The 16,601-nt window shown below is 57.1% G+C and overlaps 6 protein-coding genes across 6 annotated transcripts; 3 read left to right on the top strand and 3 right to left on the bottom strand.

Annotated features, from left to right (window-relative positions):
• Nucleotides 1–353: 353 nt before the first annotated feature.
• MYCTH_2296107 (uncharacterized protein) lies at nucleotides 354–1,616 on the top strand (the record flags this gene model as incomplete). The annotated part of the gene is made up of 2 exons (XM_003659234.1): nucleotides 354–658; nucleotides 742–1,616. Coding segments are annotated over exons 1-2 (851 nt in total), but the record flags the coding sequence as incomplete, so codon positions are not given.
• Nucleotides 1,617–1,669: 53 nt separating this feature from the next.
• MYCTH_2296104 (uncharacterized protein) lies at nucleotides 1,670–2,771 on the bottom strand. Its single transcript, XM_003659233.1, has 3 exons — nucleotides 2,547–2,771; nucleotides 2,356–2,484; nucleotides 1,670–2,292 (listed from the first exon to the last, which is right to left on the bottom strand). The coding sequence occupies exons 1-3, from the start codon at nucleotides 2,655–2,657 to the stop codon at nucleotides 1,921–1,923; spliced, it is 612 nt and encodes a 203-aa protein (XP_003659281.1). The 5' UTR covers nucleotides 2,658–2,771; the 3' UTR covers nucleotides 1,670–1,920.
• Nucleotides 2,772–4,274: 1,503 nt separating this feature from the next.
• MYCTH_2296103 (uncharacterized protein) lies at nucleotides 4,275–5,894 on the top strand. The gene has a single exon (XM_003659232.1). It carries the CDS (start codon nucleotides 4,561–4,563, stop codon nucleotides 5,701–5,703), a length of 1,143 nt encoding a protein of 380 aa, XP_003659280.1. The 5' UTR covers nucleotides 4,275–4,560; the 3' UTR covers nucleotides 5,704–5,894.
• A 1,031-nt stretch (nucleotides 5,895–6,925) lies between these two features.
• On the bottom strand, nucleotides 6,926–8,595 carry MYCTH_2313632 (uncharacterized protein). The gene is made up of 4 exons (XM_003659231.1): nucleotides 8,436–8,595; nucleotides 8,090–8,329; nucleotides 7,714–8,025; nucleotides 6,926–7,637 (listed from the first exon to the last, which is right to left on the bottom strand). The coding sequence occupies exons 2-4, from the start codon at nucleotides 8,280–8,282 to the stop codon at nucleotides 7,483–7,485; spliced, it is 660 nt and encodes a 219-aa protein (XP_003659279.1). The 5' UTR covers nucleotides 8,283–8,329; nucleotides 8,436–8,595; the 3' UTR covers nucleotides 6,926–7,482.
• A 2,294-nt stretch (nucleotides 8,596–10,889) lies between these two features.
• MYCTH_2296096 (uncharacterized protein) lies at nucleotides 10,890–12,302 on the bottom strand. Its single transcript, XM_003659230.1, has 2 exons — nucleotides 11,683–12,302; nucleotides 10,890–11,538 (listed from the first exon to the last, which is right to left on the bottom strand). The coding sequence occupies exons 1-2, from the start codon at nucleotides 12,163–12,165 to the stop codon at nucleotides 10,897–10,899; spliced, it is 1,125 nt and encodes a 374-aa protein (XP_003659278.1). The 5' UTR covers nucleotides 12,166–12,302; the 3' UTR covers nucleotides 10,890–10,896.
• A 944-nt stretch (nucleotides 12,303–13,246) lies between these two features.
• On the top strand, nucleotides 13,247–16,081 carry MYCTH_2296092 (uncharacterized protein). The gene is made up of 5 exons (XM_003659229.1): nucleotides 13,247–14,082; nucleotides 14,175–14,332; nucleotides 14,408–14,634; nucleotides 14,703–15,105; nucleotides 15,204–16,081. Exons 1-5 carry the CDS (start codon nucleotides 13,544–13,546, stop codon nucleotides 15,746–15,748), a joined length of 1,872 nt encoding a protein of 623 aa, XP_003659277.1. The 5' UTR covers nucleotides 13,247–13,543; the 3' UTR covers nucleotides 15,749–16,081.
• Nucleotides 16,082–16,601: the final 520 nt, after the last annotated feature.

Raw genomic sequence — 16,601 nt, 5'->3', positions numbered from 1 at the left:
GGCCGTTAATGACGGGGTGGCTACTCGAAAGTTCTCGAGTACGGAGCGAGACTGCGGGGCAGCAGCCGGGCTTTTGTGGTGGAAGCTTCGCGAGGTGCAGGGTCCAGGTCCAATTCCAGGTCCATGACTCAAAGCCTCAAAAGCCGGCTGCAGACGGCAGTAGCCTGCGCCGCAGAAGCCTCTGGACCAGCACAACCTCCCGTCCAAGCGGAGTGGCCGCGACATAACGTCCACTCTCCCTCGCCCGCGATATCGGCCGTCACTTTATCGCAATTCAATTTCTGAATGCTCCCCTTGATTGGATACTATCCATAGCGTTCCCGGCCCCCTGCAGCTGGCAGCGCGGCAGAGGGAGCAATTGGCGCAGAGGGCTGAACGAGTAAGACGGGGAGAGTGGCAACGAGAGAAAGGAACCTACCGAACAGAAAAAAAAACCGAGCTGCTGGCGACCGAGAACCTTGCGCGCCACCACCCCTGAAGATGGACGGAGTCGGCATTGACCACCACTTCCACCGCCAACAACAACATCATCATCGCCTCAATCATGGGCACTTTGCAGCGCAACAATTGCCATCGAAAAGCCCTCGCAAACGCAAGGCGGAAGCTCCGCCGGAGAACAATGAACGCCTCTCCAAACGGATGAGTTTGTTGAATCTCGGTATGACCCCCCCCCCCCCCCAAATTCCCAAATCTATTTACAAGAGGTCCGAGAAACACAACTAACCAAGACACTCTCGCCAGAACAATCCGGCCAGAAGCTCTACGTCCCCGTCGAGAATCCCGACTCGCAGCCCCCGCAACCCGCTCCCTCCAAGGGCTCGCGCCGCCACAACAAGCATGCCTTACAGGATGACAGCCAGATGCAGCTCGACGACACCAAGTACAAGGTGTACATCTACAACATCGACGACGAGCTCTCCTCGTCGGACAACGAGGACGGCGCGGACGAGGGCAAGCTCGTCTTCCTCCCCGACATCGACAAGCACCTGCGCAACACGCGCATCCCCACGCGCGTGCTGAACCCCGGCCGGCCGGACGAGTCGTCGTCTGCGGGGAAGGAGCTCGTGCTCTACCAGGTGCCCAGCTCCATCTCGATTCCCGAGGAGCAGGACAGCGTCCGAAAGGCGATCATGGAGGCGCGGGAGAGGGCGCGGGAGAGGCAGCGGCTCGAGCGGGAGCAGGAGCGGGAGCGCCAAGCGAGGGCTGGCGGCGAAGTGCCGGCCGTGCCGCATGCTGGCGGGAACATCTCGTCATCGCCGGTGTCGGGTCTGACAGCTTCGGATTTGACAGCTGAGCCGCTGAGGGCCCGGGCCTCGGGAGATGCAGCCACGCCTGCGACTTTGCCTTCGCCCGTGGACGCCGACATGTTTTCGGGCTTACAGAGGGCTGAAGATCCCGATGCGATGGAACTTGATTAAGACTGAAAAGGGGGGAATGCATCATTCGCTTACGTCGGACTGCTTGGGGATGGAATTGATCATCTTTCGGAGCTTACGCAGGGCACGAAAGAATTAAGGTGCATCATGGAACGGTTTGCTTTCAGCGCGGCGTTCAGGCCGGGGGTAAGACTTGCAATGTCGGCTACTTTGCTGACACTCGGAGTTCTTGGATATTGGTTTTTGCATTTTTTTCTTTCCCTTTTCAGGAGGGATGTCTCTAATCCTTCCAGGACTACTCAGGCCTTTCGGTCATTTGTACTCTAATTTCTAAGCAATGCAGGATGCGTGCTTCCGTTCCTGAGTCCGACGCCGGAGGGTTACTGCTAATGTCAACCTCCAGAGCTGGTACTATTCATTCACTCCACTGATGCTCTCTTAAAGGCCAAATCGGACCGCCACTGTTTTCCCGACCAGTGAGCTACTGCTGCGGTTCTGACACTTCGCTCGTCTTGTGAATTGCAGCCCTCTTTTACTTCTCCTTTCAGTCCCGGGAAGCATTGGGATTAGCAGAACTCTGAGGCTGGAGAGCATTCGGCGGCGGTCCTGGTGGCGGTGCATAGTCGTCCTGAGGCTGGCTGGGAGCTGGCGGCGGACCAGGCGGTGGCCCATACGCAGCAGACTCCCCAGCCTGCTGCTGACCTTGTTGGGCCCCTTGCGGCTGGTTGGGCTCAACCTTCGTGGAGTTGGCTGGAGGTTCGTACTTGGGCGGCCGTGGCGCATTAGGGTCGTAAACAGGCGGCGGCATGGCATACATGTCGTAGTACCGCTCGGCAGGGTCGTAGGTAAAGTTGTTCGGTGGGGGAGGTCGGTAGCGAGGATCAACTTGGGCAAGCGTTACGCCGGAAACGAGGAACTAGACATGGTTCCAAATGTTAACAATGTTTCCGGTTCCATGGGAGCATTGGGGAGAACCCACTCGGTGATAACCGAGAGGTGGCAGCCCCTTCCGTAACCTCTGTTTAAGGTGTATGTAGGCAACCAGGAAATAGAGGATGATGAGAGCTATGATGCCGAGGAAGAGCGACCACTTGACGATGACACCTGTCTGCGGCAAGGTTAGCCTCCAGATCTTGAGGTTTGTCGAGGGCCGATAAGATGGTCACCTACTCTTGTAGCCCAAAAAGGGATATAGCAATTGTCCCCGTCGAGGTACCCATCTTCTGTGATCGTGCAGTCCTCGTATTGCCGACGAAGGAGGCGTGTGAATGCCGGAGCCATGCTTGGGCAGCGAGGCAGCGCCCGGATACCCCGGGCTGTTCACGACTTTGGTGGTGGAAGTGAAGGTGTCGGATGATGAGAATGTGGAATCGGGTCCGGAGCGAGCGTAAAAGAAGGCGCAGCCTGATTGCTTGGGTTATCTGAATTTCTAGAGAATCAACGAGAGTATGCGAGATTAGACAAGAAACAAGAAATGCCAAGAGTTGGGCAAGATGAATGTCGAGTATTCTACTCGACTGAGTAGGCGCGGGACATGCACGTAATAACTTGGTTTCCGGGTGCAATTGGGCCCGTGTCGATCGCACCTTCAATGTGCGAACCAGTCGTGTCGCATATCGACCCTTGTCGTCCAATTACTCTAATAACGAGCCACACTCGAATCATGAGACGGCAGTGGCGTGGGGGGAGGCGAGGGCGAAGGCCGAGTTTCATGATAGCACCAGCGTTTCAGCGCCTGACAACCTGAGTGATGCAGGCTGGATGCCGCGCATATTTTGTTCCATGAAAATGGTTTGTTACGCGTGTCAGGGTTGGCACAAGATGTGGAGCTTTGAAGGCGATCCGAGTGTTTTGTACGGATTACTTAATAGTCATTGTCGCCCCTACTCGCGATGTTGGCGACAGGAGAGTGTAAGGGGCTTTTGAGATATAAGATGGGATGAAGACCTCGGCTGAGTTGTTGAATTTGATAAAGGGCCATGCTCTTGCCTCGCTACTAGTGTACGGAGTACTGTATGTATGTACAGTACAGTACATACATACATAGAATAATATCCCTGCGACACCTTTAACTAGTTTACCTGGCACATCTCTTACAGGAGGCAGAGACACAACCTGAGGTATCCAAGACGCTACCTAGTTGCATGTATGTACGGAGTACCTGATGTATGAAGTACAGTAATCCATACATGCCCCAGCGTGCTGCATTTACGAGAAGTGTAGTGGAATGGGGAGATATTCGGCGCCTATTGTTATGTAGGTATAATGAGATACGCAACACGTTGTACTGTACGGATGTACACTACACGTGCAGGCGTTCGCAGGCTGGCCAAGAGAAGCGAATATTGCAGCTCTTTTCCGCCCCAGCATGGAGCAATAAACAGCAAGGCACTAATCCTAAGCCGGATAGCGCTGCTTCGCCAATCGGCCGAGCGTGCATGGGCCAGCCCATCACGCAGCCGATCCAAACCGGAGGGAAGCGGGAACCCGAAAAACAGAGTGGTAGTAAGGTATCCACCTTCTGCATGAAATTTCGCCGGCAGCAGCTCACGGCTGGTTCCATCGGCAAGGTGACATAATATCGTAGCGGGGAGGAAGGATTAGTTCTTCTCCATCGCGCCGCGATCCTCGGCGTGGAACGGCCGAACGAAGGACGATATTGGTGAACAAAGCTCTGCGCGCAACGGCGGATCCGATGTCCTGGATTGCCCGGCCCCCGCCCGACCTTCTACCGCGATCACGATCGCTAGGTTAAATCTGTGTCCGTGATGCTCTGCGAGAGGGAGCCGTCCACTTAAGCGTCCATTCCTTTGGGTGGCCAGCAAGGGCTGCGCAGGACCACCGACCTTCCCCCTTCCATCCCCCCCCTCCCTCCTTTTTTTTTCTTTTTTTTTTTTTTTTTTCTCTTTTTCTTTCTAGACTTCGTTTCCCCCACGAAATGGCACATCCTGTCAACGCAGCCCGTGTGCTGTCCATACCATGCCGTCCTTCGTCCTCGTCAGTCTCCAGCGTTAGAGCTAGGGCAAGAGTACGTCGCGCAGTCGTCGGTATAGCTTCATTCAGCTCCACCCCAGCATTTCAACAATCACGGCCTGGACCAACATTACGGACTACTGCCGGAGCCATACCAGCGTTCGGGCGGCAAAGGCCCAAACCTCCTAAGCTCCTTGCTCCCTCGGCGCCAATGCCCGCTCAAGCTCGATGTTCCACGTCTACGCCGCCGGCGAGCACCAAGTTTGTCTACAACATCGCCGCTTCATACATCGCCAAGGGCCGCGCCTTCGACCCCTCGACCCACGTCTTCCAATTCAACCCTTACCACCGGGTGCAGCCACCAAAAGCCCGCCGAGGGAAGGCCTCGCGGCCCGAGTCGGGACAAGACGCCTTTTTCGTGAGCCGCCTGGGCGCGAACCCGGGCGAAGTCGCGCTGGGCGTAGCGGATGGCGTGGGTGGGTGGATGGACAGCGGCGTCGACCCAGCCGACTTCTCCCATGCGTTCTGCGACTACATGGCGGCCGCAGCCGTGGCAGCGACGGCCACTGCGGGGGCCACGGGCAAGCCGTTGACGGCGCGGCAGCTGATGCACAAGGGGTACGAGGCCGTCTGCCACGACCCGGCGATCAAGGCCGGAGGCAGCACCGCCATCGTCGGGCTGCTCACGGCCGAGGGCCTCCTCGAGGTGGCCAACCTGGGCGACAGCGGCTTCATCCTCCTCCGGCTCAACGGCGTCCACGCCTTCAGCGAGCCGCAGACGCACGCCTTCAACACACCCTACCAGCTCAGTGTAGTGCCACCCAGCATGCTGCTGCGGGCGGCGGCCTTTGGCGGGGCCCAGCTCATGGACCAACCGCGCGATGCCGAGGTGACGCGCTTGCGCCTGCGCCACGGCGACGTGCTCATCCTCGCGAGCGACGGCCTCTGGGACAACCTCTTCAACCAGGACGTGCTGCGCATCGTCAGCCGGACCATGGCACGCGCGGGCGCGTGGGCGACCACGGAGCGGGGCGTGCAGGTGGCGCCGGACCTGCGGCCTTACACCGCGCCGGGCGAGGCGGCGGACACGACGTCCTCAGCGGGTTCGCAGCAGCACCCCTACCGCACCAACACAACGACGCTGCAGAGCATGCTGGCGACCGAGATCGTCGGCGCCGCCAAAGCCGCCAGCGTTAACCAGAAACTGGACGGCCCCTTCGCCAAGGAAGTCAAGAAGTACTACCCGCACGAGGCGTGGCACGGCGGCAAGGAGGACGACATCTGCGCCGTGGTGGTGCTCGTGTCAGAGGAGGAGGGGGCGGTGGCGGCGGCAGCCCCAAAGGCGAAGCTCTGACCGAATATCATCCGGCGCGCGCGAAGACCGTTTGGGCCGCGTGGCAGGAATTACACACGCCTGCTGCCTACCGAGGTCAGCAGTATGTTGGTTCAGGTTACGCATATTGACCTCGGACCTCGAAAACTAACAGGACACGGGAATGGGACGAGGAAAGAAAGAAATATTTTTTTTTTGTTCTACGCAAGAGAGTTCCGAGCATTACCGGGCGTTTATAGATCATATTTGTTTCTGCGTCAGTCGATTCACATCGGCCAAGCCAGCCAGGGGCTACCCATTTCCTACGCGAGGCCCAGGGCCCGACTGGGCCCGGAGACGGCCCTCAATAAGGAACCAGGATATCGTTTTGATGATGAAGCATGCGTGATTAGTCGGGGATAGTCAGAAATAGATACAAAAAGGGTGGGAGAGCGGAGCTGCGATATTATGCGGTTCAAGACGCGTGCGTGCGAACACAAGCAAGCGCGAAACAAAAAAAAAAAAAGAGATAGCTGCTATGACCATCGAACGAATAATTGAACATCGGCGTCTTTCTAGGCCCCAGGGCCGCAAGGGAGAGTGGTCAACATAGAGCCACCAACCCCCCCTCCACATCGGTCTCACCTCCACGCACGGTTGTGATGCGAGTTCATGCCCTAAAAGCAGGAAGTTGCTGCTGCTTGTACGGAGTTTCAAAGTTGTGATTAAGCCTCATTGTTCTTCTAAGGATGATGAGCAGTATGGGGCACGAGCTTCCGGGAACCACTCCGTACATACCTACCTACCTTAGTTAGTTACCTGCCTACCTTTTGTATGTATGTACAGTACATACTGTACATAATATACACCCAATAATCCGTGTGCTCTGGTCATTTTGCTCAAGATGTCATGCCGGCCAGGAAAAGAAATTGGTTCCCCTTCGACTACGACTACCGGACGGGAACGAACTTAGTAGACGATCCAAACAAAAGCCACTGCATATCTTCCTCAACGGGTGCTTCTAAACACCGGCTTTCGTGCCGTTGGCAGGACACTTCATATCAACGGGTGCGTCATTGTGCGACAAAGAGAAGCATTAGGTTAGCTGCACCCCACACTTTTGGCATGATGCACGAGTCTCTCTCACGCTCGGTAGTGGATGTGCCTGGGGAAACGGGATCTGCAGGTTCCCGATGGAATGAGGATTCGCCAGAGGACCGGGACCGACCACCGCAGCAGTATCACGTCACCCAAAACCATCAGGCCAACAGCAACAGGTATTGTTTTCCCCTGAGAGACGCCAATACTATTATATTATTGCGCATGTCATGCCACACAACCCGAACACACACACCGAAATCATGACCAGTAGGTACAGCGAGCGGCCAATGGCACAGGCCCCTTTCCTTTCGTAATACGCATGCGTATAAAACGCATACATCTCGGCAGATAAAGGGATCATGACCAAAGGCACCTAGACTCGCACCATTATGCGGACAGCGGTCGACCGATTTCCTTCCTCTCGCCCCCAACAACCACGAGAACACTCCTCATATGCACTCATCCCGTCGGTCCAGAACAAATAAGAACCTCCCCACAACTCACCCACGCCGTGGTACCCTGACACTGGGTTGGCCAATGGCCGACTTTAGTCCCGCTTGTGCAAAACCGACACGGCCCAGTGCCCCGAGTCACGGCACGGTCGAAGGAAACAACATATGTACAAGAAGACAACATCCAAGAGGACAGGCCATTAGGTTCATCTCCTACTGCTCATGGCCGACAACGCCGAAACGCCTCGCCCCAGGTTGGTTGGTTTCTTCAGTTGAAGAAGATCAGGGCCGCCACGGTGACCAGGACGAAGCCGAGAGGCGACGCGAAGCGATGGCTGCCGTTGATGTCCGCAATGGTGTTGGTGGGCTGGCTCTCGCGGGTGGTGGAGGGGGCCTCAGTCGAGGTGGTGCTGGTGGTGAGGGCTGTGGTAGAGAGAAGGCAGGTCAGTGGCTGTGTGCATTTCATTTCTTTCATTAATTGCAGTTCTGTAAAACTTACTGGTCGAGGTGCTCGACTCGCTCGAGGGGGTAGTGGTCGAAGTCTCGGTCTCGGTGCTAGTGCTGCTCTCGGTGCTGGTACTGCTCTCGCTGCTGGTGCTTTCGCTGGTGGAGGTGCTCGAAACCGACGAGGTGGTGCTGGTGACAGTGCTGGCCGCAGTGGACGAGACCGAGGTGGAGCTCGACACGGTGCCCTCGTACTCGAACTGCTTGCTGTAGTTGGACTCGCCGGTCTCGTCGGTGATCTCAAAGGCATATGTGCCCGAGGGCAGGTCGGTGGGGGTCCATGTGAACTCGTCACCGGTCTCGCCGGCTGTAGCTTAGGGTTAGCCACTCGGCTTGCTTTCCAACATTGGAAAACGCGGGGGCTCTCCTACTGGTCAAAACGGTAACCGTCTGGAGGTTCTCCGGATCACCCGTCTTGAGCTTGATGGTGACGGGACCTTCGGCTCCGGCCCACTTCAAGGTGAAGGGCTCACCCTCCGTGATGGTGAAGTCCGAGTTGGTGAACTTCGGCAAGGCGAGCGCGGCGGCCACGAAGGCGAGTACGGTGCTGACGGAGAGCTTCATTGTGGACCGGATTTATGCTTGATATCTAAAGCGAGTGCTATGAACGACTTTCGGCGGTGAGTCAATGCACTTGAGAACAAACCCATTCGGGACCGGATTGTCACAAGGAGAAAAGGCCGGGGAAACTCTGCAAAGCAGACAGGGGCGACTTACCAAAGCTTGCCTAAGTGAATTGGCTGCGCCGATGCGGTAATTAATTAGTCTAGTTGAGAATGAAAAACCAAAGATGAACGACCGTGGAGAAGTTGGGATAGTGTTAATTAGTATGGCAGAGAAATGCCAGTCAGGCCGGATGTGTGGTGTGAGCTACGGCTGGGGAAGGGGGGAAGGAAGAAGGAAGAGCGGAAGAAGAAGGCAGCGGCACGTCTGGACCCAAAATAGCCGACCTGGAATGGGCAGCTACTACGGAGTACTCCGTAGTAGGAACGCGATGAGGGCATGGGAGAGTGACTTCTCTCCCGGGTCACGCCAATAGGACGCCTAGAAAGAATTATCGCCTGTTAGCGCACCCCAGATCAGTGTTGCAATGGGGAAGCGGCGTGGCGGAAGCTCTGGGCGACCAGGGCTAGACAAGGAACGCTGGCCGGGGTCCCGGTCTTGGAATTTGAGGTTCGATGGGTCTCGATAGCTCTCTTGTCGCTCGGAACGGCGGCCTATTTGTGGCACAATAGTACCAACATTAACAATGTAATCTACACGGGAACCTCGTCGTTGCTCAACTCCTACTTGGCCAACTTTAAGCTGCCCGGTGTTCCAAAGGGTTTGTTCCAGCTGCTTCACGTCTCCTTCTCAAGCGGCGAAGAGCTACGGCAGGCGCTCGGCCGCGATTCCCAGTCCACACTAGCGCATGCGGCGCCGAGTCGGGAAATTGCGACCTCTCGCAGCTTGCATGGGATTGGGACTAATACGCTTTAGTATATTAGCTAAGCACCTTACTCTAGTGTATCTGTATGCAGCCTTGCACAAGAGCTTTTGCAGAAATCTAGTTCTAGTGTAAAAGGGCTGAGGGTGCCAACTCTCCGATGCCTGCTGCGGACGCTGAGTTGTGGAGTTTGATGCTCGCATAAAAATCTTGGTTTGAAATGGTATGCCCATGCTGGCGAGTTACCACCGATCTCTTCGACAGATCGTGCATACAACTAACTAGAGTGGTCCGGAGTACACTCATAAGCCGTACTAATAGACTTCCTCACATGGTTGGAATGCTATGTGGGTCTCTCATCTCGCTGCGAGAGAGAGCTGCATGGTCATGGCAATTTGTTGAGTCTGTGTTCCGTACGGAGTACTCCGTACACTTTAAAGTATCTCGTGCCACTGAGCCGATTTCATTGGCTGCTAGTCTACCTTAGCGCAAACCCTAAGTTATTATTCCCGTCCAAGCACCGAAGTCCATCCAGAGAGTATACTGTACTGCTCTTCAAGACAGGTACTGTACTCAATATATAGAGTACATACATCAAGCATGTCAAGACATGTGCTGGACGGATTACATTACCCAAGTTCAGCCGGAGATGTCGGCTATCAAGAACTGGGTTCGGCATTGCATTGTCGAGTCAGACGGATCGAGGACACTTCTTTTGGTCGCGTGAGTGCGCGAACACGAGCGCGACGGATGGAATCTCGGAGAAGCTCATCGCTGGGCCAACAATTGCCACTCGCCTGTTTTCGGCGATCGAGAAAAAGAAAACGAGAACGAGGTGCGAGTTATGCAACACAAGATGCGGCACTTTGTCCCGTCCAGCTTGTGTTAGACGGCTTGTTCTACGCTGTGAAGCCCGTTGACCGGATTTGGCGAGTTTTCTCGGGCGCGGGACCCAGCTCGAGTCGCACAACCCAAAAGGGGTGGTGGTGGTAACCACCAACATCGACATAATCACATAATCACTCGTGATAGGTACGGTAGCGTACGCAGTATTGCAGAGCTCATACATGATGTTTGGAGTGCTGCGCCTCAAGTGGTGTCGCGTCCTTTTCGCCCCCGCGTCTTGGCCTGAAACCCCGGGTCACCAGAACTCGTTCTCTCGGTGGCGCTGCGCCTCCGAGAACCACACGATGTCAGATTTCACATTTTCCATTTTTTCCCCAGAGATCTGTAACTCGGCAGGCAAGCATCATCGGCACAAAGCTTGATGCTCGCGTCCGAGGTTTTATCTGCTGTTCACTAAATAAGCGCCAGATGACGCAAGCTCGGCTGTGCGGATGTTTCGCTGGTAACTATTCCCCAAGTCGAGGTCCTTCAAGCCATCCGCCTCCCCGTCCCTTCAGGCGAAGCAGCCACCACGCATTGCGGGCCGCGTGGTGTGCTCGGTTCGCGAGACGGCGAGCCTATTTATTATTGCGGCTGCGGCCGAGCCAGGCAACCACCAAGGATGTATTCTGAAACAGATTCCTCCTCTTTGAGAGGATTGCATCGTCGGGAAGGAGCGCGGCACAACAATCTCAAGGCCATAAGTAACTACTTTTGTAGACGGGGGGTGATACACCGCCAACTGCGTTGTCGTTGTTGTCGTTGTTGTTGTCGTTGTTGTAGTTTGCCGCCTCCTGCCCAACGCTCGCCGACGCGGCGTCGAGGTTTGAGAGCCGCACGAACGCTGTTCTGAGCCGTGTACATGTATCAAGGGAGCAGGCATTCGACAACACCCCGGTGGACGCCTTTGGTCTCTTGGAATAGGGTCCGGACGGAGGCTCCGAGCCCGCGCATCTTGTCGACGAAGTCGTCCAGCGAGCCGCCGACGCCAAAGTACAGCCTCTTGGCGGCGACCAGAGCCCGCGCATGGCCGGCAGGGCGGTGGGAGCGCTCGCGCTGGAGGATGGAGAGAAGAGTGCCGGCGAAGCTCTCGAGCGCGAACGGAGAGTAGATGGTCTCCGAACCCAGCAGGAGCGTCCTGGCGGTCTCTGGGAGCCCGCCGGCGGAGATGCCGGCGCCGTACAGGAGATGGACAAACTCTGGGGACCAAGCTCCGGACAGGAAAGAGAGGCTGATCCGGTTGGAGGACAGAGACTGCCTGAAGGCGTCCAGCACTTCTGGCGTCAGCTCCAGTTCGTCATCCGGAGTGAAGGCCGCCTCGACGACGGCATCCTCTTTCCTCTGCTGCAGCGCCCAAGTGAGGACCAGATTAGGTAACGTCACGAGATAGAGGACGGTAGGGTTGTAGTCAGCGAGTGAGAGTACCACGGGCTGCTTCTGATCGCTCTTCCTTTCAGTCAACGCCCACTGGAAGAGGGCGAGAGATGGCAACGCTGTGCCGCAGCCAAGCTGTACGGTGGGTCAGCAAGGAACAGGAAAAAAAGAAGGAAAAGGATTGAACGTGATGATGGATTGGTGAGGAGAAGAGGGAGGGGGAAGGGGGAAGGGGTGGAGGGGGGGGGGGGGGACGGTAAAAGTCAAACATCATCGCACCTCGATCAAGACGCACGGCTCTTGTGTCAAGATGTCAGCCACCCTCTCGGCGGCGAGCACCTTGACCAGATCGATGCTGCTCTCCCAGCTCTTGAAGCCGCCCTCGTAGATGCCCGTTTTGACGTCGTGCTCCCCAAGGCCGGCGGCGTCCGATGCGGAGGGGTTGTCGGCGTCGTCCTCGGCCATCAGCTGGACGCGCACGTCCCACAGCTCGCGCCGGGGCAGCCGGAGGACGCGGCCGTCGGCGAGCGGGACGTCCAGCAGGCTGAAGGCGATCTTGGACGGCAACCCGGACAGCAGATCTTCGAGGCCGTGCCGCGTCGGCGGGAGCAGCGGCTTGCCCTGAACGGGAAACGCCCCGGCAGTCGACGGCGAAGCCACCGACGGGGCGCTCGCCGGCGGCGGTGGTGGAGGTGCCGGGGCCTCGAGCCGAGGATCCTCCTCCTCTATGTCGTCACCTGCGAAGGAGAAGGAAAACGCCATGTTTTATTTCTGGCCCCCCTCCGACATCCGTAGTTCAACTTGGAAGGATCCGGATGATTTCTCTCTGAAGTTATCGCCACTTCAGGAGAGGCCAGGGCCCGGCGTTGGCTCCCTGTTGATGATGATGGGTCCTTTTGCTTGGTTGATGTATGTACCGCCCTGCCCTGCCGAGGATTTTTGGGTCGGCCGCGTTTGTGGATCTGACGGCGGAGAACCTGGAAGGTTGTGTAGAGGATGCGATAATGGCCTGTGGCGGCGGTTTTTCAGGCTCTGTTTTAGCGCAACATTTGCACGCAGCGCATCATTGCGGGGCCCGCGCTCCATTCCAACTTCATGCCCCCCGCCTGCAGTGGGCTTCCGGGAAGGTTTACTTCCTTTCGCGTGATTTCCATTCCCGTGTAGGTTGCCCTACCTTGGTTTTTAAGGCACCTCAAGTTAAGTATGTATGTACATACCTTAGTGAGTGGAAGTGCAACTTACTATGTAGTGCGCGTTTAATTCGCCCCTGCCAGCAGCTCCCCGGACGCACTTAGCTCCAAACCCGCTGTGGTTGGACAAAATACGACTGCAGACCACGGTCCTCTTCTCGTCACCCAGGGGCCCCCAACTTGCTTGCACCTGGTCCGCCCGGAATAATCGATCTCTGATGAGGGACGGAAAGAGGATGCATGGCCTTTCGGCGAGCAGACCGCGGCCGATTGGACTTTAAATCCCGATTTCCGATGACCTCATGCAGCCCCCAATGTCTGGGGAGGTGTGTATGTGCATTTCTTGTGCAAGGTACGTATGTACGGACCACTTGTAGGGAAAGGGAGCGAGATATGCGTACATACGCAGTACACACCAACACTGGCATGTATCTACGGAGAATCAGCCCGTACCAACTCCGGCCAACTGCCTGATCTTCAGGGGCTTTTCAATAGAGCCATTTGACTTGCAGTAGGTATGTACATTCCCGGGCTGTAGCATTCCGGAAACTGGGCTCACGGCGGCGAAGTCTCGGTTGCCGTAAATGGACCAACTATAGCTTCGTGCGGATCACAAGCGGCCTGGTCACGGCCAACGCCTCCACTCCCTCAAGCTGGACCGGGACAGGAATTCAAAGTTTGGGTCGTATTTCTTTGAGCGAATCTCCATGCCGGATCTAGGGTAGAATCCTTTCTGCTACTCTGGAGATTGCGGAGGGTTAACTTTCCATGACGGGGACAAATCTCCACCTTGCCTTTGTTCTCTCGATCCCCTTGGGTGAGGTTATAAACCCGTCAGTCCTCGACCCCAAACTCCTAGTTCGCCCTCAAACCATCCCTTGGCATACCGCCCCTTATCAAAACCACTACCCTCGACCCCGCTTTCTCCTCCATCCCCTTCGGAGCCTGCCATGACTCCCGTCGAGCTCATGGCGCAACCCAACGGTCATGCCGAGGCAATCAACAAGCCCCCACGGCCAGGTGGTACTTACACGGTCCGGGAACAACCCCTCGGCTCGACACGGCACATCCGCATCGTGGCCATCGGGGCCGGCGCCAGCGGGCTGAATCTCATCAGGACCCTCCGGCTCAACCTGACCGACTACGAGATCACCGTCTACGAGAAGAACGCCGACGTGGGCGGCACCTGGCTCGAGAACCGATATCCGGGCTGCCGATGTGACGTACCCAGCCATAGCTATCAGTTCTCATGGCGGCAGAAGAAGGACTGGACAAACTTCTTCTCGGCGGCCGAGGAGATTGGCGAGTACCTCTGCCAGGTGTGTGACGAGGAAGGTATGAGGGGTTCCATCAAAACTCTGCACCAGGTCGTCTTGGCCCGGTGGAACGAGGAGCATGGCCGGTGGGAGCTGATTGTTCGGAACCTGGAGTCGGGAGAGGAGTTTAACGACCACGCCGATTTCCTTGTGAACGGGAGCGGTATCCTAAAGTAAGCGGGCTGCCCCCCCCCCCCCCCCTTCTTTTTTTTTTTTTCTGCGTCCGAAAGACGGCCCGATGACTGATAGGAGGGGTGGCGTTCAGCGACTGGAAGTGGCCTGACGTCGAGGGCCTCGACGCCTATCAGGGACGTCTCATCCACACTGCGCGGTGGCCAAAGGACTTTGACCACACAGGCAAGACCATTGCCGTCATCGGCAACGGCTCGAGCGGCATCCAAGTGCTGCCGGAGCTCCAACCAGGTACGAACCTAGATATATATATAGCCTGGTAAACAAAAAGAAGAAATGGGGTGAGCAGGACCTGACATGCTGCAGCGGCCGAGAAACTCTACCACATCGTCCGGACTCCCACCTGGGTGCTTCCACCGAGGATACAGGCGTGGAAGCTCATGGGTCAGGCAGGCGAGGTCCTCAGCAAGATCCAGCTGGACGCGCAAGAGAACTTTTCCCAGGAGACGATCGAAAAGTTCCAGTCCGACCCCGACTTCTACCGCGAGTTCGTCAAGAAGCTCGAGGTGGAAGTGAACAATGCCTTCCCGGTCGTACGTCGTCGACCCTGTTCTCTGGGTCCTTCGAGAGAGTTTGGTTAACCCGAGATCGAACCTTCTAGGTGCTAACAAATGGCCCTGTGCAAGCCTTTGCGCGGGCGAAGGTAACCGAATACATGACGGCCATGCTGGGGGGAAACGAGGAGCTTTGCCGAGCGCTCATCCCCGACTTCCCGCTCGGGACCAGGAGAATGACGCCCGGCCACGGGTACCTCCAGGCCCTGACCAAGCCCAACGTGGTCATCAAGAGATCCGGCATCAGGCGGTTCGTGCCCGAGGGTATCGAGCTCGAGACGGGAGAGGTGCTCCGGGTAGACGCCATCGTCTGCGCCACGGGGTTCAACACGTCCTTCATCCCGCGCTTCCCCATCATCGGCCGCGACGGGAACCTCCAAGAGAGGTGGAAGAAGGAGACGCCCAAGGCGTACATGTCGTGCGCCGTGGACGGCCTGCCCAACTACTTCAGTAAGCCCAACCAAACCCCAACCCCCCCCTCCCCCTCCTTCTCATCAACGAACCAACCAGCCCTACCAGCAGCAACTGACCGGGTCCCCCCCTCATAGTGTTTCTCGGGCCCAACGCCCCGATCGGGCACGGCAGCGTCTTCACCCTCAGCGAGCACATCGCCAAGTACATCACGGGGGCGATCCGGAAGTGCCAGACCGAGGGCATCCGGTCGCTGGCGCCGTCGCGCGGCGCCGTCGACGACTACTTCGAGCACGTCACGGCCTTCATGCCGCGCACGGCGTGGGCGGCACCCATCTCGTCGTCGGACGGCAGCGGAGGAGGCAGCGGAGGCAGCCGGTCGTGGTTCCGGAGCGACGACGGCCGCGTCACGGCGCTGCACCCCGGCAGCCGGATCCACTTCTTCCACATGCTCGAGCGGTTCCGCGGCGAGGACTGGGAGTACGACTATCTCCCCTCCGGCGGCGAGTGCGAGAGCGAGGGCGAGGGTGAAGAAAGGAGGAGGAAGGGATGGAACCGGTTCGCGTACCTGGGGAATGGCTTCTCGACCAAGGAGTTGGATCCCGCGAGCGACTCGACCTGGTATCTTGACGAGGACGCGATTGTGCGGCGAGGCTGGAACAAACCCAGGAAGGTGGTGTAAAGCGTCGAAATAGTCGGATGGGGAGGGGAAGGGCGGCGGTAAAGGGGTCTGTCTGGCAGCTTTTTTGGCAAGTGGTTCGCAAGCACCCCGACAGGTGCTGTTGCACAAGCCGGTAGCAGGCAGCAACAGTGTCGGGTCGAATTTGGGCGGGTTATTGCCCGAGGAGAGTGGTGCCCTCAAGGTGCATCAGGCAGGTTTATGACTTGATGCAAGGGTACATGAGCGTCTCATGGGTGATGATGGTACAATACAATAGAAAGAATCTCTGGTGAATGCACTGGGTCTAAGGGCGAAGAAGTAACAATTTCAATGTTATTTATCTCTCCGTGCAGGTCTGCCTTCTGCCCTTCGGCATAGATGTGGACCTCAGGTTCTCGGGCTCAGCTATGAAGAGGCCAAAGCTCGAGATGGAAGTCGCGCCCGATTTGGAAGTGCGAGGTGCACTACTGCAATGGATACTCCAGCGAGTTGGTTGTGCGCCCTGTATGTAATAGTAGGTAACTTGGGACCACTCCTCCGACTTCATCCACTGACGTGAGGAACCTGACAGCCACGACCCTCGACCAACAGCAACTTGCATTGCATCCCGATGCAGTGGGACGCACAATAGCAGACGCGAAGAAGAGGGGTTAGGAGTATATGCTTTGAAGCTCCATGGTTTCTCTCGATCGCTCATCACGTTGTTTGCAACTCGTTCAACCCCCATGGCACGGCGTCGATCCGAGTCCCATTCAATGCGACTTTAAACATCGACTCCCACACTGCGCCCAACTTACCAAGAACAAGTCAGTGGAAACTTCAGAATCGTGCCTGGGAGTCGCAATGGGCCCCGCAAACGGCTTTTTGCAGTCAA

This window comes from Thermothelomyces thermophilus, chromosome 1 (genome assembly GCF_000226095.1).
Source record: "Thermothelomyces thermophilus ATCC 42464 chromosome 1, complete sequence".
In the NCBI taxonomy this organism is placed as follows: domain Eukaryota; kingdom Fungi; phylum Ascomycota; class Sordariomycetes; order Sordariales; family Chaetomiaceae; genus Thermothelomyces; species Thermothelomyces thermophilus.
The sequence above is the reverse complement of the archived record's forward strand: the minus strand, read 5'-3'. Positions and strand labels throughout refer to the sequence as shown.

Excerpts from the sequence above, each read along its gene's own strand:
- MYCTH_2313632 (XM_003659231.1), bottom strand. The coding sequence starts at position 8,282 with ATGAAGCTCTCCGTCAGCACCGTACTCGCCTTCGTGGCCGCCGCGCTC. Across the intron at positions 8,026-8,089 it reads GACGGTTACCGTTTTGACCA|CCGGCGAGACCGGTGACGAG; the intron begins GTAGGAGAGCCC and ends CCTAAGCTACAG. Across the intron at positions 7,638-7,713 it reads CGAGTCGAGCACCTCGACCA|CCCTCACCACCAGCACCACC; the intron begins GTAAGTTTTACA and ends TCTCTACCACAG.
- MYCTH_2296104 (XM_003659233.1), bottom strand. The coding sequence starts at position 2,657 with ATGGCTCCGGCATTCACACGCCTCCTTCGTCGGCAATACGAGGACTGC. Across the intron at positions 2,485-2,546 it reads TCCCTTTTTGGGCTACAAGA|ACAGGTGTCATCGTCAAGTG; the intron begins GTAGGTGACCAT and ends ACCTTGCCGCAG. Across the intron at positions 2,293-2,355 it reads CACCTCTCGGTTATCACCGA|TTCCTCGTTTCCGGCGTAAC; the intron begins GTGGGTTCTCCC and ends AACCATGTCTAG.
- MYCTH_2296096 (XM_003659230.1), bottom strand. The coding sequence starts at position 12,165 with ATGGCGTTTTCCTTCTCCTTCGCAGGTGACGACATAGAGGAGGAGGAT. Across the intron at positions 11,539-11,682 it reads AGCCGTGCGTCTTGATCGAG|CTTGGCTGCGGCACAGCGTT; the intron begins GTGCGATGATGT and ends CCCACCGTACAG.
- MYCTH_2296103 (XM_003659232.1), top strand. The coding sequence starts at position 4,561 with ATGCCCGCTCAAGCTCGATGTTCCACGTCTACGCCGCCGGCGAGCACC.
- MYCTH_2296092 (XM_003659229.1), top strand. The coding sequence starts at position 13,544 with ATGACTCCCGTCGAGCTCATGGCGCAACCCAACGGTCATGCCGAGGCA. Across the intron at positions 14,083-14,174 it reads AACGGGAGCGGTATCCTAAA|CGACTGGAAGTGGCCTGACG; the intron begins GTAAGCGGGCTG and ends GGTGGCGTTCAG. Across the intron at positions 15,106-15,203 it reads CGGCCTGCCCAACTACTTCA|TGTTTCTCGGGCCCAACGCC; the intron begins GTAAGCCCAACC and ends CCCCCCTCATAG.